Consider the following 25221-nt stretch of genomic DNA (forward strand, 5'->3'; position numbering starts at 1 on the left):
TAAGTAGTTTCATTGACAATTTATTGAACTGCAAATTAGATTATGTTAGAGAATAAATCTCCAAAAATATTTTGGCTGGTTCCTGAATCTCTAAGTGTATGCCAACATTACTGGACCGTTTAAATTATTAGAAGCTAAGAATATGAAGTACTTACCAAGGTTAAAATAAAAATATTTTTTAAAATACCATATTTGGTAATAAATTAGATTTATAGAATTGATAATTCAAAATAAATTAAACCTGAGTTATAAATGCCTCTGACCCTGCCCGCCCCCAACATACCTAAGTTATAGTTTCTTTTAGACCAGTGTGCCTCAAATGAGCATTCGTATTCCTTGAGGATCTCATTAGATGCAGTTTCTGATTCAGTAAGTCTAGTGGGGGTGGGGCCTGAGTCCACATTTCTAACAAGCTAGAAATGAAGCTAATGCTGGTCTTCAGACCACCCTCTGAGCAGCAAGGTGACCTAGTACATAGTAAAGACAATTTCTGGCCTAATGGACTGTATGGTTTTTTAGATTATTCAAGGCTGTAAGATTTTAGAATCAAACATAACCACAAATGATCACAAAAAGTAAGTCTTGGAAAAAAATGTTTTTGTTAAGTAAGCGCTTATAGTATACCAAATTGGCAGTGTTTCTATTTGTCTGACAGTATTACCTTTGATACTATGTAAGTCAGGATGCCAAGTTCTTGTAGCTGTAAAAAATAGTTATGATAGATAGCTGGAGGCTCTCTTCCAGTTCATTCAAGTCCAGAAACTTCAAGCCAGTACACTGCAATTCCACTATTAAAAAAACCTTTAATGGTAAACTGTCCATATAAATTATTTGTCAACTCACTTTAAGCTATCCCATCTCCTCCTCCTCTTTCAACAAATAAATGTTTTTTCTTCTGTCTTGTAGCTAAACAGCGTGTAACACCCAATGCCCCTCCCTTTAAAAATCGAACAAAATTGTCTCCAACCAAAGGACCGAGTGCAAAAAGGTTGGCTTCTTTAACACATTCGTAGGTATATGCATCAATTTCCACAGGATTACTCTTACATCTGATTGGCTGGCTTGAGTTGTGGCCTAGGTAACACCCTTGCTCCTTCAGAAAAGACAGATTGGGATGAGAACCTATCAGCACTACTGCTGCAGATAGCTTAAATATTTTCTTCAATCCAGAGATGCTTTGAAGAATGCATTTCATGTCCGACTTAAAGGAAAGCACATGGTGCTCAGGAAAACTGGTATAATCAGAAAGAAGACTGGAGTCTGCAGAATATGACTGAGTACACATCATATGATAGACTTTATGGTATTCTGGATAAAGCTTTTTGGGAAGCTGTTTGAAAATTAAGCTTGGATCAGTTACTCGTCTGCGAAATACATGAATCACAGGAATATTGTTGTTGTAAGCACATAGTACTGCATCAGCTGCAGTAAGCCCGGAACCCACAATTAACACTGGGTCTACTTTGCCACGCAACTTTCCTTTGCTTATAGCAGCTCCAAATTCAGGCATTGAATGAAACACAAAAGGAAAATCTTCCCCTTCAATTTCCAGATGGGCAGGAGAATCCAGTGTTCCAGTTGCCAGAGCTACATTCTCAGCAAAGAGACAGAAGGGAACGTGGGAACCATCCGCTATTCGCTGATAACCTCTGATTTCCCAATTTCTCTTGATAAGTTTTGATTTCTCTATCTGTAAACGCTGTGTTGAAATATTTCTGTCCTGCCCATCATCATCACCTTGATCTCTGTAGAGTCTTGATACAGAAGTGATATAAGTATTCTCTCTGAAATTCTTCTGCAGACCCATGACTTTTACGTAATGTTTATAGTAGCGAGCTATTTCCTCTGGCATAACTCGATCCCCTTTTAGGTTCCTAAAAAAGAAAAAAAAAAAAAGGAAAAATATCCTATGAAGATAGTACTTTGATAGTTTCCATGATTATTCCTTCTACATCTAATAAGCTATGCTACAGATCTTTTTAATTTCTCTCACCTGTCAGTTATAAATTATCCTTTAACAAAGAAAGCTTTCTCTTTAACATTTTTAACTAAAGAACTAGTTTTATCAAAGTCCCATGAGGGTAGAGACTGAATTTTAATGCATTTGTTTCCCCAGCACATTGCATAGAATCTGTTCAGATTAGCTACCTTTATCAGTGAACTTAAGTGAATTAAAATGTGGAAATTCAGACCATAGTCTATCTCACAACTATAAGTAATTCAGTCTACATACTATAAGACTTAGGTTATAATTATAATAGAATGACTTAAATTATAACATTGATATCCTGCAGGTCTACCTGTAATACATACAGTTAATTGACATGATTTTGACATGATTTTTTTCTAGGTTATTTTTTCCTAATGACTGAAAATAATCCGTCAGTCTTCTGAACAAAATCATCTTCTAAGTAGATAAAACATTTCTGTGTTTTCCTATTGATAGAGGTCTATAAATACATTAATGTACTTTTATTCAAAAAGAGCATATTCTTTCATTTTCCACTTCTACTTAAAGCAACAGGCATTAGTAACCCTCACTGGACGCCAATTACAAAATAAGTAGCAGTAAAAACATACCAAATCACTTCACATAATTCATTACAAATTGTTACTAGAAGTAGTTCATAAAAGTTTTTTTTTTTTTTTTTGAGAGAGCTAGCTCGTTTAAGTCTACGTGCACACATCAGTGGGGGGAGGGGCAGATAAAGGTGGGGGCAGAGGAGCCAAAGCAGGCTCTGCTCGGATAGCAGAGAGCCCGATGTGGTTCTCAAACCCATGAAATGTGAGATCATGACCTGAGCCAAAGGGAGACACTTACCTTAGCCACCCAGGTGCCCCTAAAAGTTTTTCTTCTTAAAAGTTAGTAAGATAATTAAGATTTAGAATGTATTAACTCTCACTTTTCACAGAAATCCTACATGGTAGTTACTATTATAATTTACATTTTATAAACTAGGAAATTAATAGCTAGTTTAAGTATGTGACTATAGTCACATTAGCAATTAGAAAATCAGGATTGAAACCCTGACAATCTCTCAAGATCTCCTAGCAACACTGCAAAGGCAGAAAGTAAAGTCAATATTTAATTACAAGATTCTTCCTCACATGTTACTTCCATATACAATGTACACAATGTAAAAGGATGAATACTTCTGGCACATAAACCAAAGCTCCTCCAACCTTTTTAAAATGTTTTTATTTTTGAGAAAGGCAGAGAGAAAGTGTAAGTGGGGGAAGGGCAAAGAGAGGGAGGGAGAGGATACAAAGTAGGCTCTACGCTGACAGCTCAGAGCCTGATGAGCAGCTCAAACTCAAACCTTAAGATCATGACCTGAGAGGAAGTTGGATGCTTAACTGAGTCACCCAGGCTCCCCAAGGCTTCCCCTTTTTTACCCATATCAAAAAGGAAGACTGTTGAGCAATTTTACTTGCTTTTGAAAGAAATCAAGATATTGTTGAACTTCCTTGATTTTGCTTTTAATTTCAAACCCATATAAAACTCCTAATTTTTTTTAAGGTTTTATTTATTTTTGAGACAGAGGGAGAGAGTGAGTGAGCGAGCGAGCGTGAGCAGGGGAGGGTCAGAGAAAGAGGGAGACACAGAATCCGAAGACAGGCTCCAGGCTGAGCTGTCAGCACAGAGCCCGACGCAGGGCTCGAACCCACGAACCATGAGATCATGACCTGAACCAAAGTCAGACACTCAACTGACTGAGCCACCCAGATGCCCCTAAAACTTTCTAAAAAAACCCAAAAGTGGGGCACCTGCCTGGCTCAGAAGAACATGTGACTCTTGATCTTGGGGTCATGAGTTTGAGCTCCTTGGTGAATGCTGAGATTAAATAGTAAAACTTCACAAAAAATCCCAAAAGGATTATTTGAAAGGTTTAATCTCAATGGTCCATGCTGGTCTGAATTTGTTCTTACATCTTCTCAACTTAAGGATAATTTCCATAGATTAATATGGTTTCTATCTAGCAGGAAGTCAAGCACTCAAATGTTTACAACTTTGCAGAGGTTAGGTAACTTCCTGCTTTGTTTCTATGAGCAAATTAGGTTTCTCTAGATTATCTAATTTAATACTACTATCCTTGGAAAATAAGGCTTTTCATATTATTTCTCTTTTTAAATTTTGGTTTCTTTTCCCCCAAATAAAACTGTATTATTCCAAGGAGAGATTTCTTAGTTACTTCTATTTTCATATTTCTTATTAAATATTTACCTCTATAGTAGCCAACAGTGTAGCCAATCACATCATAGATTCGGGCTTATTCCATCATTCTAAATTATTAAGCATATACACTCTTCTACTCCAAAAGCCAAACACTGTAGTTATGTATACATTAGATATCCATACACAAAGGTGTATATCCACTGATAAGAATAAATAAGTGTCGAAAGGATTTGTGGGTGGATGAGGAACTAAGAAGAGTGGTTTAACAGAGTAGGATAAATCCATAATTAACAAAAGTCAAAGAAACCCAATCTGTAGACAAGCCTTTACCTCTGTGTGCTGAGTCTCTAAATGGAAACTAGCTCATGATCATTGGCTATGAAGTGGTTTTATTTGAAAGACACATAACATAAATTTACATTATTCTAAGACAGGATCATAAATATTTTGGAATCTGCCAATGGACTTTCCCATTGTACATCAAAGAATTCTAACAGTTTGATCTTTACCTTCGTTTGCTAGATACCCAATCTTTAAATTTAAGTCCAGGTAGCTCCATCCAATTTCCAAAGCTGATTGTCAACATGGAACCTTCCATATTCTATTTGAATAAAAAATGCACAAACATATTTAAGCAATAACATGGATTTTTTAAAAACCAAACCCATTTTCATTCACTATCATTAAGAATGTGGATAAAGAGAACTGAAGAAGTCTTAAATGGCTGTGTAAATTACAAACACCTTTATCATTTTGTAGTATTTATATTCCTTCTTTCATAAAGTTATACATTTATCAAACAAGTTTATAGTATTGCCAGATGCCTACACAATGTTGACAGCTTTGGCCTATATTAATCAATGTAATTCAGATAGGATATAGAATATGTTAGAGGAAATCAGTACTTTTACTTTTTAAACAAAAAAAGTTAATTTAACATTTTAGATTTCTATCCATTTTAACAGATTTTTTTTTCATTTTATTAAATTAATTTACTTATTTATTTATTGAGAGAAAGAGAGTGAGTGGAGGAGAGGCAGAGATAAAGTGAGACAGAATCTCAAGCAGGCTCCATTCTGTAAACACAGAGCCCAATGTTGAGCTCAAACCCACTAACTCTGAGATCATGACCTGAGCCAAAACCAAGAGTTGGATGCTTAACTGACTTGGCCCATCCAGGCACCCCTAACAGATTTTTAAAAACTGGGCAGCAAAACAGCCTTTCCCCCTCAATCACTTGTAACTGTGAAGTCTAAGCTGGCTCGGATGCAGCAGCATCTCTTTCTAAAACTAAGGAAATAAGCGGTGGTTACCTGATTAAGAACAGACTTATGGCTAAGGGTAATGCTGCCTTTAAGGAAGTGAGCCCTTCAAGCTCCCTTGTGCCACTTACTTCCGCTTTGCTCACTTCAAAGCAACAAGCCCAAGGGCCAAAAGCACCTGTACCAATGACCTCAATGATCTCTCTCAACAATTTCTTTTAGGCTTTGGCTTTTTCTTAACATTTCTTGTCCTGTTCTGTTTCTAAACAAGTGAGTATTGGGAATGGTAATTATTATTGTTATTACTACTGACTAACCTTTCCAAGCACTTACTAGTGCTGGGCCTTATGAAGCCTGTTATCTATGACAGTGTGTAGGTCACCAGTGGGAGAGAATGCAGCAAGCCGCCAATGCTCTGAGGCAGGCTGAGCCGGATACTAGGATCACAACCATTAAGGCGGAAAACATCAGAAGGAAAACCTAAGAATTTACTGTATTCAGAAGTTATCTGGAGCCATAACTGTCTTATCTAGAACTCAAAGCCCTTACGGCACTAACAGTCCAGTTCTGTCAGTAATCTCAAGTTGATTCCCACTACACCAGTTCTTCCAGTTAGTTGAGAGCCCTAGTCCCTGATCTCTTTTCTTGCAATCTGACTTGTTTTCCCTTATGTGATCTAAATACCATGAATGCCTGATGTCAGGGACACTGTGATATATTAAGGGATGCAAACCAGATGGAGCATATAGAAAGAAGGTTTCTTAGGACACAAATGGGCTGTGAGGAGTTTAATATTAGAAAGGGGAGAAAAACGTTCCTGGGTGGCTCAGTCGGTTGAGCGTCCCGCATGATTCCAGCTCAGTCATGACCTCACAGTTTGTGGACTGAACTCCACAGTGGGCTCCACACTGAGTACACAGAGCCTGCTTGGAATTCTCCCTGTCCCTCTCTATCTGCCCCTCTCCCACTCACGCCCATTCTCTTGCTCTCTCAAAAATAAATAAGTATCTTTAAAAAAGGAAGGAAGAATATTCTTGACTGGATAAAGATATGTGACAGTTTATAAACAGAAAGAACAAGAGTGTCCTTCAAGGCATTAAAACAAGTTCAGACTTATACAGGAAAGTATTAACTCAACAGGTTTGGGCTGCTTAAACCATGCACGTTACTCAGAAAGGTCTGTCTTTAGGACTGGCTTTTGGCTGCCTCCTATGAGACAAACCCTGAGTTCTTGGAATAGTCTACCTGATTAGTGATTTTCTGTAGGCCAGAGGCCTTGGGCCATGCTGTACCAGTATGACTAAGTTTATGCTAACAATGAGATTTGTGGTAAACACCAACATTTGCTCTGAGAGGCAGAGGAATCAGTCACTGAGATCAGTCATGTTGGGTGCTGCTTTTCTACATGACTGGCCCCCAGAAAATCCTGGACACCAAGGTGTGGGTGAGCATCCCTGATTGGCAACTTTTTGCACAAATCATTGTTGAGAGAATTAAATGCATCCCCATGCAACTCCAGTAAAAAGGAACATTTAGAAACTGGAGCTTGTTTTTTCCTGGACTTCTTCCCATGAACTTTTCCCCTTTAAGGATTCTAATCTGTATCCTTTTACTATAATAAACAATAACCAGTAGCACAAGACCTTTAAGGAGTCCTGTGAATCTAGAGCCTAAGGGGTGAACCTGGACCCCCTAGCAAAAGTAGGAAGCCTTTACAATAATTTGGGTTCAAGATGATGTTGGCCAGTACAGCAAAATTATAATTACGATGGGGAAAAGTCAACTTACAATAGGTTTGTGAAAAATATGGAGAAGATACGATAATTGGTTTGGAGTGGGAGTTGAGGAAAGAATAATCAAGAAAGGTTTCTTGCTTAACTACATTACAGTGCTATTCCATAAGGAAATTAAGAACTCTGATGATAAAGATGATTAGCTATTCAGGCATGTTGAGTTTGAGAACATCAAGGAATAATCAGGGTAAGGCAACTAGGTGAATATGTAAGAGAAAACAATCTGGCCTAGGGATCTTGATTCAGGAATCACTCAGCATTCATATGCAAGACACTTGAGTATATGAGGCAAGCCAGGGAGAATGAAGAACATAAAGAGAAGACCTTGGCCTGGGACAGAGTTTACACAAGAGTCCATAAGGTAACTGAAAAAGGAGTGACCAAACAGGAAGAAAAATGAGGAGATGAAAGGTTCAGAGAATCTAAGAGGGATAGCAATACTGTCAAATGTTGCAGAGGTCAGGAAAGATGACTTCTGAGACTGAGACTGAGATTAAAGGAAGTTACTGACCTTCAAAAAGAAGTTCCAGGACAAAAGGCAGTGACAGAAGCTACAGTCAAGTGAGCTAAAGAACAGGAAGCAAAGGCACAGAAATAATGGATAGGTAGCTCTTTCAAGAAGTTGGCTCTAAAGTGAAGGATACATATAAGCTAGCACATAAAAACTTCATTATCATTATTTTTTAGAGAGAGAGGAGGGAGAAAGAGAGAGAGGTGGGGGCATGAGCAGGGAAGGGGGGACATGAGCAGGAAAAGGAGGCGCAGAGAGAGAGAGAAAGAGAGAGAGGGAGAGAGGGAGGGAGAGAGGGAGGGAGAGAGGGAGGGAGGGAGGGAGAGAATATCTCAAGGAGGCTTCACACTCAGCACATAGTTTGATGTGGAGCTCAATTCCATGACTGTGGGATCATGACCTGAGCAGAAATCAAGAATAAGACACTTAGCCAACTGAGCCATGCAGGTGCTCCACATAAAAACTTTTTTGGGGGGGGGGGGGGGGGCGCCTGGGTGGCTTAGTCGGTTTAGTGTCCGACTTTCGCTTGGGTCATGATCTTGCAGTTTGTGGGTTCGGGCCCGCGTCGGGCTCTGTGCTGGCTGCCAGCTCAAAGCCTGGAGCCTGTTTCAGTCTGTGACTCCCTCTCTCTCTGACCCTCCCCTGATCACGCTGTCTCTCTCTCTCTCCTAGAAATAAATAAAACATTAAAAAAAAAAAGAAATAAAAAAAACCTTTTTTTTTTTTAATGCTTTATTTATTTTTGAGAGAGAGAATCAGCACATGAATGGGGAAGGGGCAGAGAGAGAGAGAGAAAGGGAGACACAGAATCCAAACTAGGCTCCAGGGGAGCTGTCAGCACAGAGCCTGAAGCTGGACTTGAACTCATTAACTGTGAGATCATGACCTGAGCCAAAGTCAGATGCTTAACTAAGTCACTCAGGTGCCCCTAAAAACTTTTCAATAAAGGAAAATAATTTTACTCTATTCATATACTGATAAACAGAAGCCAGCAGAGAAACTCAAGATGCAATGTCCCTAGAGAAGACAGGGATTCAGGGTGCAGCTGGAAGGTTAGCCTCAGAGAGAAGTGATACCATTTCCACTATAACAGGGGATAAGAAACAAGGAGGTAGCATGAATGCAGATACGTTTGCAGGTTTGAGTGCAAAATTATGTAAATTCAATCCTGATAGATTCTAAGAACTGAGAGCATTTCTAAGTAGGAAGGTGAAACAGCAATAGAGGTTTGAGAAGGACATTTAATAATATCAAAGGATTACCAAATAGTGTTCAGGACCCAAATGAGGTTTGGAAAGTACTTTTCACAGGTGTACAACTTTTTCTAGCAATATTTAATAGCTTAAGTGTAGGAAAAGATAAAGTAGACAAGTTATATGAATGGCTTTTTTGGCCAAGCCCGTGTAACAGAAGGACAATGAAGCAAGGGAATTAAGGATAATGGTTAAATCAATAGACTATAGAACCTAAGCTGGGTAGGTAAGGAGGTTAAGATCAGAACTTCAAGTGTTCTCTGTGTTTGAAGATTAGGTACAGGGTAGTGGAGCTGGAAGAATAAAAAGGTGTGATCATAAAGCTGTTTGTGAATTTAGATTTTCACTGAGTAGTTACAGTGGAGCCACTGGAATTAGTGTCTAAGGAGGAATGGAAGAGGAGATCATTGAGAATGAAGAGATTAAGAAACTAAGAGGCTAAAGTGTTGCTTCTAGGTCATATATGTAAAGACAAAGTTATTCAAGGTGACAATAAAACTTGGAAGGTAATGGAAAACCGTATCTGTTGTTTAAGCCACTCAGTCTACGCTATTTCATTATAGGAGCCCAAGCAAATTAATACAACTTCTTTCTTTTACAGTCTTCATTTAAGAGCTTGAAAATGTAGGGAAATAAGTGGTATTGGTATGAAATGCTGTGTGAAATTTTGTAAACTCTAACATGAATTTAAAACTTTTTACTGTACAAAACACTGTTGAAGTATTTTCTACATAATTCTTGTAAAGAAGTATAGAGAAGCTTATTCTAAAACTGTATTGGTAATCAAATTTGGCTTAACTTCTTGTAATCCATATTGTATTGAAGAGCATTAAAATTCTCAGATACAAATGTGGTAAACATACTTACTGTTATAATGTTTCAGAATTCAAACAGTCTCAAGATGACAGACCTGTAAATCACACTGAGTAAAATGCTAAAAAGAAAAAAAATATATATATACTCACATGCCAAGCTCCACCAGGTGGACCTTTACCAAGAACTAAGTGAGGGATGTAATGATGTTGTTCTAATTTCCAATGCAAAACGGATGGATAATCATACCCAAAGTCAGCATCTGGATGAAGAAGCGTGTCAAAAAGTACCGCAACTGGATTGGATGATCGGCCCTCAAGGCCCTCAGACAGGTATTCTAAGTCCTGAAGGAATTTTTTAAAAAAGAAAAAAGGTAGAGTTTGAACGAAAATACAAAAACAAAACTAAAACTAAAAAACTGCAGCTATTATAATAGTGAAAGCCATTACTCAAATCTAGCACTTCCCAGAGAGCACTGCTACAAAACACACCTTGAGATCCTAATAAAGGCTGTGGGCAAATGAATATAAGATGGAATTTCAACAAAGTTAATCAGGTCCTTTTACTGCAAAACTTGAAGACAGACTTAATACATTAATATGCCTTAATATGTCTAATGTAACATTCCTGTAACAAAAAGCAGCACTTCCCAAATTTATTTGAACATAAATCATCTATTAAAACTCCCACCAGGAACTAATTTGGGCTGCTCTAATCAAAGGAAAATAAACAGAAGTAACTTGGCAGAATATATTTACAAGTAGAAAATAAAAATGATAGAAAATGTTATCTAAAAGGATTTTTAAAAATTTTTTAATGTTTTATTTATTTCTGAGAGAGACAGACAGACAGACAGACAGATAGCGTGAGCAGGGGAGGGTCAGAGAGAGAGGGAGACACAGAATCAGAAACAGGCCCCAGGCTCTGAGCTGTCAGCACAGAGCCCAATGCGGGGCTTGAACCCATGAACCATGAGATCATGACCTGAGCTGAAGTCAGACGCTTAACTGACTGAGCCACCAAGGTGCCTGTAAAAGAAAGGATTTTTGATTCAGAAATACAATGCTTATAGTTGCCTGGGTGGCTCAGTCGGTTAAGCACTTGACTTTGGCTCAGGTCACGATCTCAGTTTGTGGGTTCGAGCCCCATGTGGGGCTCTGTGCTGACAGCTCAGAGCCTGAGCCTGCTTCAGATTTTGTCTCCCTCTCTCTCTGTCCCTCCCCTCCTCATATTCTGTCTGTCTCTAACATTAAAAAGAATTTTTTAATAAAAATAAGAAATATAATGCTTATAAAAGTACAAAACCTTGTTTGAGTATTAAAAAAGCCAAAAAGCACTAACATGTAAGAAATAATACCTGATCGACAATGGAAAGATGTCTTCCTTCTTCTAATTTACTATGTAAAATTGTATTTGGATGTATTGCTTCTGATGATAAATATGGTCTGTATCCCGATAACATGTAAGAAAGGCAGATTCCTGAGGGTCCATTTCCTATTAAAAAAAAAAAAAAAAAAAGTGGAGTGAGGTACATCATGTATCTTAGTACTCTTATTCTTTGGCTTTTCTCTCAGATGGATTTTTTTTCTCCCTCACCAATTTGTCTTCCTTCTCTAAACTCTTAAAACCAAGTATTCATAAGATACTGACTTTTGTCTTCTCTCCTGTTTTCTTCTGGGAGTCTCATCTACTTCAAGCCTTTGTCTATAGTCTACTGACTCCCAAATTAGGCCTACTGGCTGACCTCTTCCCCCAAAATATATCCCACACTTCCACATGCTACTTCTTCAATCCACCTGGTTGAACCACTAATAACTTAGTCACAATGTGTTCAAAAACATATTCATGAGTTCCTTCATTTGGGTCCCCTTTCCTCTAAATCCCATCTCTTATCAAAGTTTGGTGCTAACACGACCCCAAATTAATAAGGTTCTGATTCTAAATATGCTTAGTCACCTTATCCAATCTGCTGTCTTTGTTAGTGTCACTCTTATAATCTAAAAGTTTCTTGATTCTCCCCAAGATACACACTCCTATTCCAAAACCCTTTCACATTCTACATTTAGATGAATTTTGATAGCACACAGTCCTTATCACGCTACCTTATCATGCTATTTGGAAGCCCCAACTGCTTGCTTTTGACTAACCAGTGCTCACCATATTCTGGTCTCAATCACCTTTCCAGACTGATCTCCCAGTACGGTCTTCCTATATTTTTATTTGCTTAAGCTGAAACTAAACTGGATTTTTTTTCTGTTTGTTTAACCCTGGTGAAAGACCTCCATTTCTGTGGCTCCTTTTAGTCTGTGTTTCCACCTCTCTATTATCTCCATCTACCAAAAATTTGATCCAACTAGGATAACTGCCAGCCATCAGGAAGAAAATCTTGTTCCATTGCTAATGTTTTGCCCCAAATAAAACAAACTCAAAGATGTGTATATGAAAAGTAAAATTTTAAGATTTACAAAATGTAGGCTAATTCTTCTACTTATATTGCTAAAGCCTTTGAGCATGACAGAAAGGAAAGTTAACCATTTGACTTCATAAAAATTAAAAACAAAGTGTGGAAGTTAAGATCTGAGGCAAAGAGCTAACTTCCTTTCATCAAAACCAAAGAGAAAACTAAAGAAGTATCACATGATAATTTCAATAAAAATAAAAGATACAGAAGAAGCATTTAAAAATATCCAACACTTATTCATAATAAAAATGAAAAAAACCTCAGCAAACTTGAATAGAGGGATACTTTCCTCAACTTGATAAAGGGTACAGTAAACCTACAGCTAACATATTTAATGGTGAAAAACTAGATGCTTTTTCCCTCTAAGATCAAGAATAAAACAAAGCTGTTTCTTCTCATCATTCTTACTCAACACACACCATGACAGAGGTCCTCGTTAACATAGTAAGAAAAAGAAAGACAGACTGGAAAGAAATAAAATGGTCTTTGTTCATAAATGCCATGATTATCTATAGAAAATACCAAAGAACTGACCAAAGAACTCCTAGTTTGAGATTGCAAGATACAAGGTTAATATACAAAAGTCAATTTCTTTCCTATATACCAGCAACAAACATGTGGCATTTAAGAAGAAATACACAACACTGTTTGTGTGTGTGCACACACACACACACACACACGCACAAATACTTGGGTATAAATCTCTATATATTTTAAGTACATATATAAGATGTATACAAGGAAAACCAGAAAACTTTGACAAAAGAGCCTGAAGATGATCTAAATAGATGTTCATGAATAAAAAGATTTAATGCTGTTAAGATGTTATTAGCTCTTCTCAACGTGATCTACCAATTCAATGCAATCCAGATTAAAAAAACCCAGCAAGTTACTTTGTGGATTCTGACAAATAATTCTAAAGTTTACATCAAGGAGCACCTGGATGGCTCAGTCAGTTGAGGGTCTTTGGCTCAGGTCATTATCTCACAGTTCATGAGTTCGAGCCCCACTTTGGGCTCTGTGCGGACAGCTCAGAGCCTAGAGCCTGCTTTGGATCATGTGTCTCCCTCCTTCTCTGACCCTCCCTTGCGCTTGTGCTCGCTCTCTCTATCAAAACTAAATAAAAATTAATAATAATAATAAACTTAAAGTTTAAATGGAAAGATGAAAGACCCAGAATAGTAAACACAAAACCAAAGAAGAAAGTCAAGACCAACACAATCCAAACTCAAGTTTAACCATAAAACTATAGTCAACAAACAGTGTGGAAATCATGAAAAAGGAGACAAATCAATGGAACAGGACAGAGCACAGAGACAGATCCTCACAATAGTCAACTTATTTTTGACAAAGGAACAAAGGTAATCCAATGGAGAGAGGATGGTCTTTTCAACGAATGGTACTGTAACAACTAGACATCCACATGCAAAAATCTGAATCGAGAGAGTAACCTTGTTTCTTTTACAAAAATTAACTAAAAATAGATCAGAAGACTAAATATAAAGCATAATTTATAAAGTTTCTAGAAGATAAAATGGAAAATCTATCTAGAAGATAAAACAGGGAAAACTTAATGGCTATGCAAACACCTGCACATCCATGTTTATAATAGCAGCTTTACTCATAATTGTAAAAAAAAAATTGGCAACAACCAAGATGTCCTTCAATAAGTACATAAATAAACTGAAGCATCCCTACCACGGAACAGTATTCAGTGACAAAAAGGAAATGAGTTATCCCATCATGAAAAGACCTGGAGGAATCTTTAATGTATACTGTTAAGTGAAAGATGCCAGTCTGCAAAGGTTCCATACTGTAAAATTCCATGGATATGATATTCTAGATAAATCAAAACTACACAGACAGTAAAAGATCAGTGGTTGCCAGGAGTTGGGGGTTGAGGAAAAGGACAAACAAGGGTGGACCACAGAAGATTTTCAGAGCAGTGAAATTATTCTGTAAAATACTATCACTGTGAATACATGAGGATACGTGACAGTATACACTCAGCAAAACCCACAGAACTGTACAAAGAGTAAACCCTAATGTAAACTATAGATTTTAGTTAATAACAACATATAACAGCGTAATCAATGATAACAAATACACCACACCAATAAAAAGATACTGGTAACAGGAGAAACTGGCAGTAGCAGAAGGGGAGTATATAAGATCTCTCTGTACCTTCTACTCAATTTTCATGTGGACCTAAACTGCTCAAAATAAAATAAAACCTATTAGTTAAAATAAATATTCAATAAGTGCCAAATAGTGGGAGTTAGAATCTGAGGCAAAGAGTTAAGTTCCTTAAATGAAAAAGAAAAAACACTCAACAGGCAGAGGCAATAAATACAGACCGGCAGTTTGGAGAGTAATAATTATGTACGTAGAATGCTTCCTGACTCCCGGAGATGTACCCATCCTAACCCCAACAACCTGAGTGTTACTGTACACAGCGAAAGGTTACTATTCAGATGTGATTTAATGAAGGATCTTGAGGTGGAGAGAATACACTGGATCATAAAAGTGGACCCCATCTGGAGCACCTGGGTGGCTTAGTCGGTTAAGCGTCCGACTTTTGCTTAGGTCATGATCTCGCGGTTCGTGGGTTCAAGCCCCACGTTGCGCTCTGTGCTGACTGCCAGCTCAGAGCCTGGAGCCTGTTTCAGTCTGTGACTCCCTCTCTCTGACCCTCCCCTGCTCATATTGTCTCTCTCTCTCTCTCTCTCCTAGAAATAAAAATATAAAAAAAAAAAAAAGTGGACCCCATCTAATTACACAGGTCCTTACAGAGACTCCCTCCCAACTCTGGTGAGGGGGAAAAGTGATGATGGAAGGGGAAGAGAGAAGCATCACTGCTGGCTTTGGTGATGGAGAAGTCCAGGCGCCAAGAAATGAAGAGTAACCTCTAGAAACTGGAACAGGCAAGGGAACACTCTACCCTAGAGACTCCAGAAAGGAATGTGGTCCTGCAGATATCTTGAATTTAGCCCAGTGAAACCAGTGTTGGACTTCTGACCTACAGAACAGTGAGATAATAAATTTATGTTGTTTAAAGCCACTAGGTTTGTGGGAATTTGACAGCAATAGAAAACGCGTGTATTAAGGAAATGAGCTCTTTTTCTGTGCTCCAGTGGAGTGCTGTTGCCAAGAGGAACAGTCCTAGAGCGTTCGGTTAGGCTGCTCACTGGGTAGCGGAGGCAAAACACGAATAGGTAATTTTGGGGTGGGGGGGGAGTGAAGTGGAAAGGTATAGCTGATAGTACTTCTTCCTTTTCTGACACTCCCACAACCTAGCTAAAATTAAAAAAAAAAAAATAGGGTTTCTTTACTCATGCCAATACATTCAGGAAGGAAAATCCTGGGCTCAGGATTGGACAAAAGTGAGAAAATGGAACATGAGGTATGGTTCCCAAGATACCCTGGATGCAAGCTACTAAAGAAACCGTCATCTCTGCCATCTCTCTGAGAGAGATATCTAGGATAAAACGATCTTGCTTTCCTCCCTTCCTTCCTACCCTGCATCCCCCATATGCCAGTCAGAGGACAGGACTTTTCTCCCCTTCCAGTTAACTTTGGAAAGAGGCAATAAAGAAAGCAAGGAAGCGATATGCCATCAAGGTATGTTATAACCCATAATTCTTTCCTACTGCCTGGCTTCACACTGTAGTACTTGTCTGACCAGGCAAGTCTGAATATTAGATGCAAGATATACATGACAGGTAGTTAAATACATGCAATTAAACTAGATCATAAAAACTTCTATAATTTTGAAGTAATTAGGTCTTATTAATAGCTTTATTTTTAGTATCTTATAGGACTATCTGTTGAGGTGGTACAAAGGATATCTAATGCTAACTATTATGGTAAAGGTCATTATAAACATTACTGCAGAATACCTTAACTTTCATTACTAACTGAGAACTGAGAACCAGAACTAACTGGTCATCACTAGTTTGCACAAGTTACTCTTCTGAGTTGCCCTGACTGTATCTACCCTACAACAAAGGACTCTAAGGTTGTAAGGCATAATCCAACAATGCACACAGTGCTCTGTATAGGGCTCTAATATACTGGTTATCGTCATTGCTGTAATGCTATTGTAATTAACACAATTGATACAGTATAACATAATAGAGTAATATCAGTCTTTCAACAAAAGAGTGTTACATTCTAACACAGAATCTAGTATCAGATAAATCCATTACTCTCTCCAAAGATTTGGTTATTGGTTACTTAAGCATATCAAAAAACCTAAGAATATTTTTCAATATAATCCTAAGAACTTGTGCCATGTAACTATGCATATATAGTAGTAAGGACCATAATTTTAAGAAATAAAATTCAGTAACTTACCTATTACAACCACAGGCAAAGTCACTGATGAATCTTCCAGTAAAGAAGTTTCTTCAACTAATGGCATAGCTTTAACTTTTTCCCCCAAATTATCACCAAAATATTGCACTAAGGAATTAAAAATCTCTCCTTCGGTTTCAGTGTCACTATAGTTTCTTTAAAAACAAACAAAAACAAATATGGAACAAAAACAAGAAATATAGTCAATATAGCCTTTATAAAAGCCTGTCTTTTTTCAGATGTAACCATAAAATATTCTCCATGAAAGGAGAAAAGGAAATCCTTTTTGAAAGGAATAGTTTCGAATTAGTAGCCTAGCTTGCCTGTCAACCTGTACCATTGTTAACATCAGAAATCCTAACTGGTCGCTAAAGTCTCTGTTACCAGCAGGCAAGTCCTACACAAGCTCTAAATAAGATGCCATCTTTAAAGACCTAAGAGACAGCACTGTATTGGGGATTTTTATAATTCTCTGAGATTTCCTAGGAAGGGCCAGCTTCCCTTTTACTTTTTTCTTATTGATAAAAAGATAAGTGCACTAGAGGTGGTATATTTGGAATAAAATAGTCATGTATAATATTTTAAGGAAGAGTTAGTTTTTATACATTATAAATTGTGCATTTGGGTAAAAGAAAGTTTATACATCTTATTAATTCTTAAATAGAGATTGTAATATGGAAAAATCTTACAATTAAAAAAATTTTTTTAATATTTTATTTATTTCTGAGAGAGAGAGACAGAGACAGCGTGAGCAGAGGAGGGTCAGAGAGAAAGGGAGATACAGAATCTGAAACAGGCTCCAGGCTCTGAGCTAGCTGTCAGCACAGAGTCCGACGTGGGGCTCAAACCCACAAACTGTGAGATCATGACCTGAGCCAGAGTCAGACGCTTAACCGACTGAGCCACCCAGGGGCCCCTATAATTTTTTTTAGTATTTCTGGGGGGGGGGGGCATCTGTGAGGGGGGAGTGGCAGAGAGAGAAGGAGACAATCTGAGCAGGCTCTAGGCTCTGAGCTGTCACCACAGAGCCCAATGCATGGCTTAAATCCATGGGATCCTGAGATCATGACCTGAGCCAGAGCTGGACATTCAACCAACTGAGCCACCCAGATGCCCCAAAATATGGAAAGATCTTAATGTTGATTCCTAATCTAGCTTCTTCCCTAGTTACCTCCCTAGAAACTACTCTTACCATTCTGACACACTCATGCAATAAATAGAATATCCTCCAAACACAGTAAATGTTTTCTGCGTTATACTAGTGATTACTTCAGAACAGAATCCCCAAATTATTTTTCATCTTCATATAGTCATCAAAAAGCCAATATTTGGAAATACTAAACTGAGCACCAACTATGGCTGAGTGTGCTTATTACTATTCCCAAAACGATAAACATGAGATGGGTCAGTTATTTCAGAGGACTCCTAGATCCCGGAAAAGAATGATAAATGGAGTGAATGAGGCAGAGACCCAAATTCCTGCTTCCCTATAACCTCCCAAGGTCCCAGTCCGCCCTAGGCTAGAGCAAAGTTCTTCGGGATACACTGACCACTTTCTTGAAGGTATAACCTCCACCTCAAATATCTGGACTCCCCTAAAGATGCATGCCTCTCTGAGCTAGGATAGATACTCTGGACATGGTTACTAGGGATAGCCCCTCCTCACACTGAAGATTGTTCCTGGAGAAAGTGTTTCATACTCAAGCTATCCCTTTCAGATCATTCCAACTACTTCCCTGATCAGATCCAGGTACTCTAGCTGTCTGGACTGCTTCTACTTCTTGTCAACTGAACTCAACATTAGGGCAGTATATTCACACCTGTTTCTGATACTTCTCTGAAATGTGTGCCAAGGACAGGTTCCCTAGCTCACTTCGGGTGCTTCTGATCAAAGTCCTTTTTGATACCCAGGCCTGATTAATATCATTGTGGTGGCTGTAAGCCACAATTCTTTTTCAGAAGATACACACCTCATTTTCAGTCTCTTCCAGATTTACCTATCTCAAACACTATTGTTCCCATATATATAATCTGGGAAATAAATAAGATAATCACTCTTTATGTTAAAGAGAGGTCTCCTTCAAACCTTTAACATTACCTCTTTTAAAAGAGTACAATTCAGGGGCACCTGGGTGGCCTGTCATGTACGTGTCCAACTCCTGATTTCTGCTCAGGTCATGATCTCACAGTTCAGGAGATCAAGTCCCATGTCTGGTTCTGCATTGCATGGAACCTCTTTAGGATTCTCTCTGTCTCCCTCTGCCCCTCTACTGCTCTCTCTCAAAATAAATGAACTTAAAAGTGTACAATTCAGGGTTATTTGTAAAATCACAAACTTTTGCAATCACCACCACTAATTCTAGAAGAATTTTATCGCCCAATAAGCCAAGTTATTAATAGTAAACTAGTTAATAGTAGATAAACTACTGCACCCATTAAAACTCAGTCCCCATTCTTCCCTCCTAATTACTGGCAACCATTAACCTACTTTCTGTCTTGTTTGATTTGCCTATTCTGAAAATTTCATATAAATGGAACCTCTCATACATTATTTGTCCTTTTGTGTCTGGTTTCTTCCACTTAACATGTTTTCCAGGGTCAGCCACGGTGTATGATGTATTGGTACTTCATCCCTTTTCACATCTAAGTAACATTCCACTGTAGAAATAGAACATATTTTGTCCATTCATGAGATGATAAACATTTGAGTTGTTTCCACTTTTTGGCTATACAAATAATGCTGTGAACATTCACATATAAATTTTTGTGTGGACAAATGTTTTAATTTCTCTTGAGGACATGCAATGGCTAGATCATAAACTCTATTTAACATCTTAAGAAATTGCCAAACTGTTTTCTAAAGTGGCTGCATCATTTTACAATCCCACCAGCAATGTAAGAGGGTTCCAGTTTTTCCACATGCCCACCAACACTTATCTTGTCTGTAGCTATCCTCATTGGTGTGAAGAGGCAGGCATCTCCCTGCAGTTTTGACTTGCATTTCCCTAATGACTAATAAAGTATCTTTTCATTTACTTACTGGCCATTTGTATTATATTCTTTGTAGAAATATTCCAGGGTTTGCCCACTTTCAAACTGGGCTTTTTATTGTTGAAGTTTTCCTTTTTTCTAAGTTGTTTTAAAGTTTATTTATTTTGAGAGAGAAACAGCACAAGCAGGGTAGGGGCAGAGAAAGGAGAGGAAAGAGAATCCCAAGCAGGCTCTGTCAGCACAGAGTCCAAAGCGGGGCTCTAACTCATGGGCAAGGGGTCATGACCTGAGCCAAAGGCCGATGCTTAACCTACTGAGCCACCCAGGCACCCCTACTGTTCAACTTTAAAACTCCTTTGTGGGTAGAGCACAAGTCTCTTTTCAAATAGATGATTTGCAAATATATTCTCCCATTCTGTGGGTTGTCTTTCACTTTGTTTTCTTATGCATCACAGAAGTTTCAATTTTTGATCAAGTCCAATTTACTTCTTTCGCTGTAATGCTTTTGGTGTTCAAGGAACCCCTGCCTGCCTAATTCAAGATCACTGAGATGGACTCCTCTTTTCTGTAAATTTTATATTTCTAGTTCTTATGTTTAAATCTTTGATCCTTTGAGTTAAATTTTTATACACATGAGGTATAAGAGTCCAACTCCATTCTTTTGCATGAGGATATCCATTTGTCCTGAAACCGTCTGTTGAAGAGGCTGGAATTTCCCCTTTGTCTCATGATCCCTTGGAAAACCAACTGATCATAAATGTAAGGATTTCTGAACTCTAATTCTATTCCACTGATCTGTTTATCTTTATGCAAACACCATACTGTCTTGCCTCCTGTTTCTCTGTATTAAGTTCTGAAATTAGGAAGCAGTAATTCTCCAATTTTGTTCTTTTTCAAGTTGTCTTGGCTCTTCTGAGTTCCTTGTAATTCCCTATGAATTTTAGTATCTGCTTATCTTTCTGGAAAAAAGAAAGGCAGCCAGGAATTTGATAGGTTGCACTAAATTTATGGATCAATTTGAGGATTACTGCCATCTTAGTTAAGAATACTAAGCTTTTCAATCCATGGAACATGGGATTCCTTCTTTAGTTCTTCTCAATATTTTGTAGTTTTCAGTATACAAGTCTTACAACTTTTTTCTAAGTATTCCATTCTTTCTGATGCTAGTGTAAATGGAATTGTTTAATTTCATTGACAGATGGGTCATCACTAGTGTATGTAGAAAAAAGATTGATTTTTGTAGGTTTATCTTGTATTCTCCAATGCTGCTTAATTCATTTATTAGGTCTAGTAGGCTTTGTGTGTGGGCCTCAAATAATTTAACTGGTCTGTTCCAAGACTCTAGTACATGAAATATAGTCAAAACTTTAACTTATCTTAATTCTGTGTAAAGTGTAAGTAATTTGTTCTGATTTTCTACTGGTCATTTGTTTAGTATAATTTGCAAGTATGTAGTATGTATATGTAGTATTGGCATAAACTGTAATAAACTTGCATGGTATCTGATTAACAGAGATGAAGAACTGAATCAAGAGAAATAAAAACCAAAAGTATGGTTCACTGGTCTTAGATAAAGCAATGATAAAAACAAAGGCCTACTGGTAAGTATTCTTGCTAAAAAATTCAGTTATGTTTTATATGTATACTATATCACAGTCTAGCAACATTTTCAGTTTCTACAGATACCCAATTTGATGAATGCTCTATTTTAAACAAGTATTTATTCTGAGTAATAAAACTTTTTCTGGGTGGCTCAGTTGGTTAAGTATCAGGCCATGATCTCATGATTGTTAACTTTGAGACCTACATTAGGCTTTGTGCTGGCAGTACAAAGCCTGCTTGGAATTCTCTCCTCTCTCTCTGCCCCTCCACTGCTTTCTCTCTCTGTCCCTCCCTCCCACCCCATGCTCTTATTCTCAATATAAATAATTAAAAAAAGAAAAATCAACTATTTGATATTTAAGATTTTAGAGGCCTTCCATTTTTTGTTTTTTGAAATATTATAGGCCAGTTTCAAAACAAATTTAAGAGAGTGGCACAGGCATACAATCTGGGTAGCAAAAAGACTTTTGTCACATCTAGCAACACTTCTTTAAATGATTCCTCGAACTAAACATGAAATGCTTTATTATCTGAATTTTTATCGTCTTTGGAAACATTACCCTAAATTGTTACCAAATTTATATTACTATATAAAAAAAAAAAAAAAGTTCTCAAGTCACAAATGAAGTCAATCACACTATTCATCTTCCAACACGGTAAGTATGGAACAGTTAGACAGTTGGGATGTCAGTGAACAGTTCTTACAATACCTTTTCCTTTCAGATATTGCATATGATCCAAAATACAGAGGTTGTCACAATCTATTTAAAATGTATGTTCCTGGGGCGCCTGGGTGGCTTAGTCAGTTAAGCGTCCGACTTTCGCTTAGGTCATGATCTCGCGGTTCGTGGGTTCGAGCCCTGCGTCGGGCTCTGTGCTGACTGCCAGCTCAGAGCCTGGAGCCTGTTTCAGAGTCTGATCTCCCTCTCTCTCTGACCCTCCCCTGCTCACGGTGTCTCTCTCTCTCCTAGAAATAAATAAAAATATTAAATAAAAAAAAAAGAAATGCTTCTCTCTTAAAAAAAAATAAATAAAATGTATGTTCCTAATAAAATCGCTCAAATAAAAATAGCATGAGTATTAAAAACACCTTCCTAAAGAAGCTATCTTAAAGGTTTTTTAAATTTAAATTTGAGATACAATACAGCTATTTTTTACAATGTGTATATGATTTATTAATCATAATTTTCATCTTTTTGCTAGCAAGTCTTGCTTTTCCTTTAACCCTCAAGATCAAAACATACCAAGTACTCTGTCTTCATCTCCTCCTCCAAATTTCTGTATAAAGAGGTAAGCATATGGTATCCACAACCCAGGGCTAGTTAAATGAATATGAATCCCAATCTGTGTTCTTACAGTTCAACTGTATCAAGAGCGGTCAAAAGGCTTTTGGATGGCATTTTTCTGAAAGGCAGGTTAATTTCTCAGGGGCTTCAGTTAACAAGTTTTCACTAGAGGAATGTGTTTGCTACAACTCTCCAAAATGGATCTGATACTCGCAAACCAATGTCTGTCAAGCAGTCAACAAATTTGCCTAGAACCCAAAATTCAGCAGTTTATTACCTAAAACAAATTTTATAAATAGCCAGAATTTAGAAATCTCTACAGAACTCACTGATTGTGAAGCTGGGAAAGCCTGGACTGCTGCTCTCTATGAAAGGAGTTCTGAACCTTCTCTGTGCCTTACACTCATTTGCAGTTTGGGGAAGCCTCTGAACCCCTTTTTTGAAATTATTAAACACATAAAAGATACATAGAATTTATAAGGAAACCAATTACATTAAAATAGTTACAAAAAGTAAACTTGTGACGTTTATAGGTGCACTTCTTTATTATATTAAATAACAAGTGTAGGGATGTGCAATTACTGTAATTTTGAAGAAATAAGCATAATTCCTAGATATCTACAACTGTGAAATGAAAATATTTGTGCATTCTATTGGTGACAAGGTCACAAATACCATGTTGCTTGCTGCTTATATTCATAGTTGAAGGCCATTAGATTTTGGATGAAGTTTTTAGTGAACAGACACCAAGTAAGGTGCTTTACTAGTTTGCTAAGTCTAACATTTCTTCACCACAGGGTTAAAAGCAGTTCCAAGGGTCTTTGATCTTTCCATTAACTGACTTAAGTACTGGCCAACACTGCTAGATCTGTAACCTATCATATACTCACTTTAATTTTAAAATGCATTAACCTTATCACCTCTTCAAACTTTGCCATGATGTGAAACTGGAATCGCCACCTATTTCAAATTTCTACAATATATGGCTCACAATGACAAACATCTTAGAACAAAGTTAGCATCCACTGGTAACTAGATCATTACAATTAAAACAGTCCCCTACCTCCCTTCCACACAATAACTTGCTATTACATTTAAAATAAACATAAATGTGTGTGTGTGTGTGTGTATATATATATATATATATATATATATATATATATAGTAAAGGTGGGGTAGGGAGGAACCTTCGCAACCCTTCCCTAAAACTTTGCACCACTTAGAAGTCTCAGGTCGCAGTAACCGACGCACTTCGGGCCTAGCCGGTTTCGAAGTGCCATGATTGGCACAGTCCAGGGAAAGGAAAAGGGGACAACAGAAGCGAGTCCCCCCGGAGCGAGGAGCCCCCAAGCACAGGCGGCCGAGGCGGGAAGCCTGACCAGGGAGGAACCAGGAGGCAGCTGCTGCCGAGGCGGGAGGCCGCTGCAGACCAGGCGCTCGTCCCCCATCCCGGACCCGTTCCGACCCCGACCCCGCCCGGCCTCAGCCCATCTCAGTCCCGGCATCCGGGCCGGGAAGCGCTCCGCCTGCTCCCGTCCCCTCCCCTCCCCGGCAGAGAAGTCACCTGAAATGACCGGCCAGGGAGCAGCGGCAGCACCACACCGGCATGGAGCGCGGCGCACGGGGCGTCTGAGCGCGACCACCGCCTGCCCCGGCTGGGCTGCCCGTGCCGAGCGCCCGCAAACTCGCCCCGGGTCGCGGGGTCCGCGGGGCGCCAGCGCCCCCCGCGTCGCCGTCGCCGCGGCTGCCCGGAAGCTGCGGCTGTGCAGCCGGCCGGGCTCCGGCGCCCCGAGCCCCGCCTCAGGATAGCGGCTTCCGCTCCTCGCCCGCGGGGACTCGGACGCGGGCGGCGGATGATCTGGGGGCGCCGCGGTGGGGGCGGGGCGGAGACGCTGCGACGGCTGCGGCGGAGGCGCGCGGGCTCCTCCTCGCAGGTGCGGCGGCGGCGGGCGAGGCCGGCGATTGGCGGAGCCGCGGCCGGGGCGAGGGGCCGGGCCTGACCGAGCGGCGGCTGCGCGGGCCGGGGACCGAGGGCCGCGCGCCTAGCGGACGGCTGCGGCGGCGGGCGGGGTCCGGGCCTCGGATGCGCCCCGCGGCGCCTCCGCGTGCGCCCTCCCCGCGCCGGGAGGGGTCGGCAGCGCCGGGCGGATGCGCGTGGAGGGGAGGCGAGAGAGCCGCTCTCCCGGGCAGCGGAACGGCTCGGGAGACAGCTAGCCTGCGTACAGCGCGGCCTCCGCGGCCCGAGCAACGCGGGCTTGTCCCCAGGAGGTGCGAGCGGGACTCCCCCCGAAGAGGCCGGGGAAGGCCGGCCTTCCCACCCGGGACACCCACCTTCGCGCCTTTCCTCGCTAAGGCTGGGAGCTTCTGCGCGCTTCTGGCTCCTGTCCCTGCATCACCATTGCCAGGGGGTGGGGAGGGGGGCTGAAAATACCCCAAACCACAGCTGCCCGGGCTTCCCGCTCAACCGTTCTGACTGTGCAAGGCCGGCTTCTGGAATGGGAGAGCCTCTCTTCCTTCACCGGCTTGCCAGTCTGCACGAGTGTGAGAATCACCTGCATCGCTGGCTAAAAATACCAGTGCTTAGCCCCGCCCAAGACTCACTGAGCCCGTTTCCGGGTGGAGTCAGTGGCAGGAAGATGTTTTGTAGGTCCCTCCAGGTGATGGAGATGCAAGACGAGTTAGAAAAGTTATCGCCTGTTCCCTATTCGATGTTGTC

At 39.6% G+C, this 25221-nt stretch overlaps 1 protein-coding gene across 3 annotated transcripts; it reads right to left on the minus strand.

Moving 5' to 3' along the window:
- On the minus strand, positions 1–24926 carry OSGIN2 (oxidative stress induced growth inhibitor family member 2). 3 transcript variants are annotated; one of them, XM_039240586.1, is made up of 6 exons: positions 24837–24926; positions 16627–16781; positions 11167–11303; positions 9962–10153; positions 4687–4778; positions 1–1874 (listed from the first exon to the last, which is right to left on the minus strand). In XM_039240586.1, exons 2-6 carry the CDS (start codon positions 16691–16693, stop codon positions 845–847), a joined length of 1518 nt encoding a protein of 505 aa, XP_039096517.1. In that variant the 5' UTR covers positions 16694–16781; positions 24837–24926; the 3' UTR covers positions 1–844. The 3 variants fall into 3 exon arrangements, with proteins under 3 accessions (XP_039096517.1, XP_039096516.1, XP_039096518.1); XM_039240585.1 differs by lacking the exon at positions 24837–24926 and adding an exon at positions 24070–24317; XM_039240587.1 differs by lacking the exon at positions 16627–16781 and having other exon boundaries at positions 24837–24925.
- Between the last annotated feature and the right edge of the window lie 295 nt (positions 24927–25221).

Source organism: Hyaena hyaena, unplaced genomic scaffold (genome assembly GCF_003009895.1).
Source record: "Hyaena hyaena isolate Hyena2069 unplaced genomic scaffold, ASM300989v1 scaffold_177, whole genome shotgun sequence".
Lineage (NCBI taxonomy): Eukaryota > Metazoa > Chordata > Mammalia > Carnivora > Hyaenidae > Hyaena > Hyaena hyaena.